The following is an 8599-nucleotide window of genomic DNA, read 5'->3' on the forward strand; positions in this document are numbered from 1 at the left end:
AAAAATCCTCTGCAAAGAAAACATTTACATAAATAAACCATAACCATGTGCCACAAACAACTTAATATTTACACATTAAACACCATGGTCAGCTACTTATGACAGAGTCTAGAACTATTAAGTTCCTCAACCAGGGTACAAAGGCCCAAACCACCATGAGGTAAGCTACTCCAAAGGAGATAGAGACTTAACTTCCTGCCTGACTCCTTTTTTGTTACCTTAAATAGGGATCTGTCAACTTAGATTATGCACACACACACACACACATGCACACACACACACACACACACACACACACACACACATAAGGCGTAGCTTTTTGCAGGTCATTTCTTCCTGCAGCCATCAAACTGCACACTTACTCCACTGTACTTAAACTTGCACCTTCATATTATACTCATTCTACGCTTACAATTTTTCTATTTTGATAAAAAAAATGTTATTGTCAATATTTTCAAGATTTTAATATTTGATCTTGATCTTATTTGTTATCTTCATTCGATTCTTCATTCAGTTGGGATTTTGTTTTCCCTTAATAATAAAAACCTTCATTTAAAAACTGCATGTTGTGTTTACTTGTGTTATCTTTGACTAATATTTAAATTTGTTTGATGATCTGAAACATTAAAGTGTCACAAATGTGCAAAAAATAAAAAATAAGGAAGGGGCAAACACTTTTTCACACCACTGTATATTTAAAAATATTACATCTCATCAACATGTATGATAAGTAGAAAATCATATTTCCTAACAAAAATCCCACTTGCTTTTGTAACTGTGGCCTAAGTGTCCAAATATATTTGGGGGCAACTGCACAGTTGTAGTTTTGTCTAAATATACTTTCATCCTTAATCCATGTCTGAATGGATTCAGCCACAATAACATTAAATGTGTTAAATTAATTACATGTCCAAACATTATAACATGCTACGTCAGCTCAAATATTTCCATGTCCTTATCTTTGCATCTTCACAGAACATTGTGCAATTATCATTTATTCGTTTTAGGCAAAAAAAATTTCTTTGGAAAGAGGAAGTTCCTGACAGTATCACTATATAAGCATCATCACTTACCTTCATTTGTTACATCAAGCAAGTAATCCCTCCTGATTAGATGTAAGTGGAGTTACGGTGAGGACACAATTCTCATTACATTAACACAAATCATGCTTTTTTTTCTTCCAGTGTGTGAAAACAAAGAACTATGGCTTCTCAGACCAAAGTGGTGATTATTCTCGCCACAGCAGGAGCAGCTTTGGGTAAGAATCTTAACTCTATTAAGGATATTAGGATATAACTAAAAATAAAATTGTTAATGAATATGATATACATTTTATGTAAAATTTTAATACAGCTGTAATTTTGGTTGTTTGAAAATATCATATTATTAATAAAAATATAATTTGGTTCTTATTGTGCAATTGGCAGATCGCTCTCTTAATAATTTCTTTTCTTTTTTTCTTTTTAACATCATTAAAATTCGTCATCTTCATATCTATAAATAACATCGAAAAAATAATTCACCATAAATGATGACCTTTCCACCATTTCCTTTTAAGCTGTGGCAAACCCAATATCAGGTAAAATTAAAATATTAAAATCTTGAAAAGCAGCTAAATTGTAATTGTAACCACCAGGACTTACATTACTCTTTTCTTTCTTCTGGTTTCTAGAAGCTGATCCTAACATTGTGAAAGGTAATTAAAATACCTGCACAGATCAGTATGATATTAAGAATACCTCATTTGTACCAGCTTTACTTTCTTTTTATGTAATTAATTTATTTAAACTGATTATGTCCTATTACAGAAGTTATAAATATACAAAACCATTGGGGTAACGTAGCGGTTATTTTATTATAACCACAGTCTTAAGGCTGCAAGTTAATGTATTAAGGCCATAACTGAACGAATAAGGGCTGCAAGGTCATTTATAGCAGCCAAAAACGAATATACTGAGACCAAAAGCTAAAAGACTAAAGCAAGAATCATGTCATTAAGAATTATCTTCCATTTAGAGAACATATGAATGTGTACCTGTGTGTGCATATTATATATATATATATCTCTTTCTAGATCTGGCAGTAAAGGGTGCAATTTCTAAGAACTGCCCAACTGGATGGACCTCCTATTGTGGTCGCTGCTACTTCTACAACGCCGCCAGACTGGATTGGGTTTCTGCAGAGGTTTATTTTAATTCTTTCCAACTGTATTTACATTTGCTCTATTTACACAAAGGTAAAAAGAAATTGTGAAAAGATTATTTATTAACATATCACTGGTGAAATGGGTTTTAATCTTATATTAGTAAAAGGCTGTGAACAGTAACACAGTAACAGGACAGGACAGAAAATTAAATATTTATTCTAAAATGGATGAATGATTGTGTCTTGGCCAATATCTACTATAGCTGTTTGGTACCTGTATAAAGTTTAAAATGAGATTTATTTATGAGATGTATACAGTCTCAGTTCCTTAATTGTGCATAATAACTGCAGGTAACATGCAATGATTTTACAGTTCTGTTTGTTTTTCTAGAAATTCTGTCAGAAATTTGATGCTCACTTGGTCTCAATACACAGTGAGAAAGAATATCAGCATATAAAGTCTCATGACCCCGCGCAGAATCCAACATACAGCGGCCTCAGTGACTGTCAGAAGGTAAGCAGGGGATCGTCTGACTGTATGGTGCATGATTTATTGACTTAAACATGGTAAACAAAAATTCAACTAAAACACCTTGTGATTTCCTCTGTTCATCTTTCAGCCTTATAAATTTTTTTGGTCTGATGGCACCAAATTGACTTTCACCAAGTGGAATCCAGGACAACCAGATAATTATAACAACAACGAGCACTGTGTGTACATGAATGCTGGTAGTAAGTAAAAATTCTTCTTCTGTGTGTATCTTAATAGCTTGTGGTGTGTTGCTTTTGTTTTAATTCAAATACCTTTACAAGTTTATTTTTTCTGTTATCTGTAGCCCTGAAAACTGGAATGGTACTCCTTGTGACAACCCCTATGCCTTTGTGTGTGCCAAGAAAAGTGGCTGAAACGCTTCCTACTGCATCTCACCATATATAATACAATATTTTTCCTTGTCACTGATGAATTTCTAAAATGATTCTGTGGCAGACTTCCATAACATCAGCAATAAAAAATCTAAAAAAAAGTGTCATTATTTGTCGGGTATGTTTTTATTTTCTTCATGGTTATCATTTATTGTCATTTTTAAAACACTCTCAGAAAGCTAGATCCATCTAGCACATGCAGAATCACACATGCAGAATTGTTTTGTCAAAACATCCCAAGATCCCTTGAGGTGATATTTTAAAATGGGTTCTGAGGACACCAGGGGTCTTAGAGGTATAATATTTATATAGCCAGATTCCCTGAAATCTGTTTTGCACTTTAAAAGCATAAATTTTGAGGTCTAAACTGGTCTATGACCAACAACCAATATTTATATATATATATATATAAATAAAAAATGTGTGTGTGTGTGTGCGTGTGTATGTATATATCTCAGTCAGTTGAGTCAAAATAAAGTCAAAACCACTTGAGTCAAAATAAAGACAATTCTTGACATATAATTTGGCGGTATGGCTCTGTTCTGAATTCCCCATCCTTTTCATGAGCTCCATGAAAGCTAGTCAGGGAACAGCAGCAGCTTTGTGTGGGGGGGACAATCTCCCATTTAACTGGGAAAGCAGCAAGACAAAATCCCCCCCAAACAGACCATACCAGGCAATCCTCCCTGGCTCTTCCTGCTAACTGAAGAGCCAGCAGAGGATTAAAGCGAGCATTTCACTAGCCAAACTTATTAGTAAAACACCAACAGAGCAGAGGACATGTTATTATCAGGCACGGAAAGCAGTTCCTTTGCCATTTACTAGCAACCACTGACCATTAAAAAAAAACCCAAAACCAACGGAAGGCGCAGCGTCTGTACACGATTCAAGGCTGCAGAAGACTCCAGAACATCATGCCATCCCAATTTTTCAAGGAGCAACCAGAACCTTTTTTTTTTTTTTTTTTTTTTTTTTTTTAAATTAAGTTCCACTCCTGGTTCAGCTACCTTTAGGGACAACAGCAGAGGAGGAGGAGAGCTAGCAGCAGCAGAGGAGGAGGAGGAGGAGAGCTAGCAGCAGCAGAGGAGGAGGAGGAGGAGAGCTAGCAGCAGCAGAGGAGGAGGAGAGCTAGCAGCAGCAGAGGAGGAGGAGAGCTAGCAGCAGCAGAGGAGGAGGAGAGCTAGCAGCAGCAGAGGAGGAGGAGAGCTAGCAGCAGCAGAGGAGGAGGAGAGCTAGCAGCAGCAGAGGAGGAGGAGAGCTAGCAGCAGCAGAGGAGGAGGAGAGCTAGCAGCAGCAGAGGAGGAGGAGAGCTAGCAGCAGCAGAGGAGGAGGAGAGCTAGCAGCAGCAGAGGAGGAGGAGAGCTAGCAGCAGCAGAGGAGGAGGAGAGCTAGCAGCAGCAGAGGAGGAGGAGAGCTAGCAGCAGCAGAGGAGGAGGAGAGCTAGCAGCAGCAGAGGAGGAGGAGAGCTAGCAGCAGCAGAGGAGGAGGAGAGCTAGCAGCAGCAGAGGAGGAGGAGAGCTAGCAGCAGCAGAGGAGGAGGAGAGCTAGCAGCAGCAGAGGAGGAGGAGAGCTAGCAGCAGCAGAGGAGGAGGAGAGCTAGCAGCAGCAGAGGAGGAGGAGAGCTAGCAGCAGCAGAGGAGGAGGAGAGCTAGCAGCAGCAGAGGAGGAGGAGAGCTAGCAGCAGCAGAGGAGGAGGAGGAGAGCTAGCAGCAGCAGAGGAGGAGGAGGAGAGCTAGCAGCAGCAGAGGAGGAGGAGGAGGAGAGCTAGCAGCAGCAGAGGAGGAGGAGAGCTAGCAGCAGAGCTAGCTCAATCACAAACAGAACACGAGAAACCAAGCGCCTCCTCCCTGAATATCCCCCGAGTAGCCATCCCTCTAGGATCCATCCAACAACCAGAGAAAGGAGACTTCCAAAAGGCCCAACAAGAAATCCAGTCTTAACTTCCTTTTCCAACAAAGAATCGACAATTTCAGGTTCTTTAACAGCAGAAAGCAAATTATTATAGGCAAACTAATGAGTAGGCAACCAAGACACTCCTGCAAAAACCTCGGATAAGTCCAGCTATTAAATAATTGAAGAAGCAGCAGTTAGGATGCTTCACAGTGCCTTTCCCAGATTTGGAACTTGGCATGGCATAACGTACCATTACAGCCTAGGGAGGCATAGCACAACTCAACATAACGCCCAGCAAGGCACAGCGCATCATAGCAGCCAAATGAGGCACAGCATAATGTAACAAAACGCATAGCAAGGCACGGCCTAACAGATGACAACAGCCTAGCGAGGCACAGCACAATGTAACGCCTAGCAAGCATGGCCTAACGCATCATAACAGCCTAGCAAGGCACAGCACGACACATCACAACAGCCCAGCGAGGTACAACATGGTGCAATGTAACCTACATGCCCTAGCAAAGCATAGCATAACGTAACGCAACACAACATAGCCTAGCAAGGCACAGCACAACATACCACAACACAGCCCAGCGAGGCATAGCACAACGTATCACCAAAGCTTAGCAAGGCACAACATAGCCTAACGTTACCCAACACGGCCTAGCAAGGCACAGCCCAACGCAACGCAACAAAGCATAGCCCAGCAAGGCACAGCCCAACACAACCTAGTGAGGCATAACATAGCGCAACGTAACCTACCATGGCCTAGCAAGGCATAGCATAATGCAACACAACATAGCCTAGCAAGGCACAGCACAACGCATCACAACAGCCTAGCGAGGCACAACATAGCGCAACGTAACCTAGCCCTGCTAAGCTAGGTTAGGTTACGTTATGCTATTCCCTGCTAAACTAGGTTAGGGTATTAATCTTAATCTCTTTCAAACGTCAACCAATGAGTGGTGAAGTGAAATCTCAATCAGCGTCAAATTGCCAATAATGCCAATTAAATTTAGTGGGTTTAAATGTTTGGGCTGCCCAATCAGATGTCAGCGGGATCCCTCCTCCCTCCGACACCCCTCTGGCTCCGCCTACTGGCTTTATAATTTCATTGTGAAGCCCAAAACTAATAACCTTATGACGCGGGTGACGTCACAGTTCTTGTGGTTCCACCAAGAGAACACACTTAGAACATCTGGCTTAGAAACAGTAGGAAACACACTACAAGAACAACGAGCTAGTTAGTGATCATTCACAATGCTCTGCTGCCCGTGTTTGTGGTGGAAGGTAAGAAAAAGTTTCATTCAGAAACAAATAACGGGTCTAAATTAAAAGACTGTTAATTGAAATATATTTACAGGGCTGTCAAGTGTCACGCATTGAGAGTGACAGTCACTCATTTGGGTCTTTTGTCACGCTCTTTGTCACATCATATTTCTCTCGCAGAAAAACTTTTTGACTATTTATCATATATTTAATATGGAACTGGACAGGAATCAAGCGCGTCTAAGTTCTTAGTCAAGCCTGACACTTATCAGCCAATCAAAACAAAGAGGCTACACAATAGCCAATCAGAAAATAAGATTTAAAGATTTAAAGCAAACAACCAATGAAAAAAAAAAACATTAGCGAGGGTATTTTCGATGGTCGGTTTGAACAAAAGTTCAACACGAAACAGCTTGTCTCTGGACGGGACATTGTCCTCAATCATGACCCTAAAATTGTCTGGGCTTGAGCCGAACTGTTTTATATGGGAGCAACATTACAAATAATAAAGGAGTCCAAAAAGGCAACATACACTTACAATAAACACCAGTCATAATCTCTCTCTCTCTCTCTCTCTCTCTCTCTCTCAGACACACACACACACACACACACACACACACACACACACACAAATTAATAAATGGAAACGAAACAAATGCTTTGTATTTGGTTAAATTGCGGTCAGTGATCCTTAATTTATTTATTTATTTATTTATTTATTTTTTCATGAGGGGTGGGGTTGGAGATGTCACGCTTGCCTGTCTTTAAAACTTGAGAGCCCTGATATTTATAATGAGAGAATTAACTGAAATATATTAATACTGAGATGCAATCGGTATAATATCATTATATCATATAATGCATCATATATATATATATATATATATATATATATATATATATATATATATATATATATATATAAAAAAAAAAATAATGGTACAACATGACTGAGTTTAGATATTACTAAGTGCTCAATAAAATACTAATTGAGCTTGTCTTCTATGAGCGTCTAATTGTAAATTAACTTGTAGTTTCACTTTGGACATACTATTTGAAATAAAAGAAAAAAGAGAATATCAAAAATACATTATTTTAATAGAAGCAATAATACAAATCTTAAAAAAATTAAAGTAACTGTAAAATGTTTAAAAAAAAATTATTTATTTAGGCCATCCTTAAAAATATTTTGGTTTGCAGTAGCAGTAAAAAAAAAAAAGGGTCGGTAGGTAGGGCTATATATTGTTTTTTTTTTTTTTTACTTAAAAGAGGTGTCGAGCTGTTTATATGAATTTTTTAGATATTTTATGGTGCCCAAACTCGTTAATATTATTTTATTGCTTTTGTATTAGTTGTTTGAAGAGTAAAAAAAAACCGCAAATTTACAACCGGCAAGTCGGTCGGACTTAAAGCAAAAAAAATAAAAAAAATTTAGTCTGTCCTAAATTGACAGGGTCTGTCGGGTTACGGCAAGCAAGAATATTTTTAAGGATGGCCTAATTTATTTATTTATTTATTTATTTATTTATTTATTTATTTATTTATTTATTTATTTAACATAAGTATCTGTCTTTTGTCTCTGTATTTCATTTATTATCTGTAGTGGGCCCAGGTGTCTTCTTCTGTATATGTGATATCAGAAAGGTAAGATACAATACAGATACACATCTGCAATGCACATCTGTAACACAGATAATTAGGCCAGAAATTGTGTAGGCTCAGAGCCTTATGTGACAAACATTTACATATACAACATTTGTCAGACTGTATATTTATAATCACACCTTCCAGTGTCACCCATATGAGGATGAGGTTCCCCTTTGAGTCTGGTTCCTCTCAAGGTTTCTTCCTTTACCATTTAAGGGAGTTTTTCCTTGCCACTGCTGCCTGAGTCACCTCAGACTTGCCCACTGGGGATAAATACATACACATTGTGAACTAAATATATCTAATATTAATCTTCAATTTTGTATTCTATTAATATTTATATTATTCTTTATATTAACCTTTTGTTCTATGTTTATGTTCTGTAAAGCTGCTTTGAGACAATGTCAGTTGTAAAAAGCGCTATACAAATAAACTTGAATTGAATTGAACAAACAGCATCTGTTAATTCCTCAGCACCTCACCAGTATCTACAGAGACGTCCCAGTCTGGTGAGGAATCCCTAAAGAAGAAGCAGGGTGATGCAAGAACAATCTCCAAATGGCCTTTCTGTAGGGTAAGAACATCTTTTATCCAAAATATTTGCAGACAATTTTACCATTTATATTAGATGAAATATCAGACTTGCAAAGAACATGAGTTTTCATAATACTACATCCAGAACCTTGCAGGTTCCTGCTGAAGGATTTATCACTCTTGTATT

The 8599-nt window shown here is 38.1% G+C and overlaps 1 protein-coding gene across 1 annotated transcript; it reads left to right on the forward strand.

Moving 5' to 3' along the window:
• Nucleotides 1-1188: 1188 nt before the first annotated feature.
• LOC132848954 (echinoidin-like) lies at nt 1189-3176 on the forward strand. The gene is made up of 7 exons (XM_060875064.1): nt 1189-1258; nt 1559-1579; nt 1673-1696; nt 2075-2184; nt 2537-2659; nt 2766-2877; nt 2982-3176. Exons 1-7 carry the CDS (start codon nt 1204-1206, stop codon nt 3080-3082), a joined length of 546 nt encoding a protein of 181 aa, XP_060731047.1. The 5' UTR covers nt 1189-1203; the 3' UTR covers nt 3083-3176.
• The last annotated feature ends 5423 nt before the right edge of the window (nt 3177-8599 follow it).

Source organism: Tachysurus vachellii, chromosome 7, assembly GCF_030014155.1.
Source record: "Tachysurus vachellii isolate PV-2020 chromosome 7, HZAU_Pvac_v1, whole genome shotgun sequence".
Lineage (NCBI taxonomy): Eukaryota > Metazoa > Chordata > Actinopteri > Siluriformes > Bagridae > Tachysurus > Tachysurus vachellii.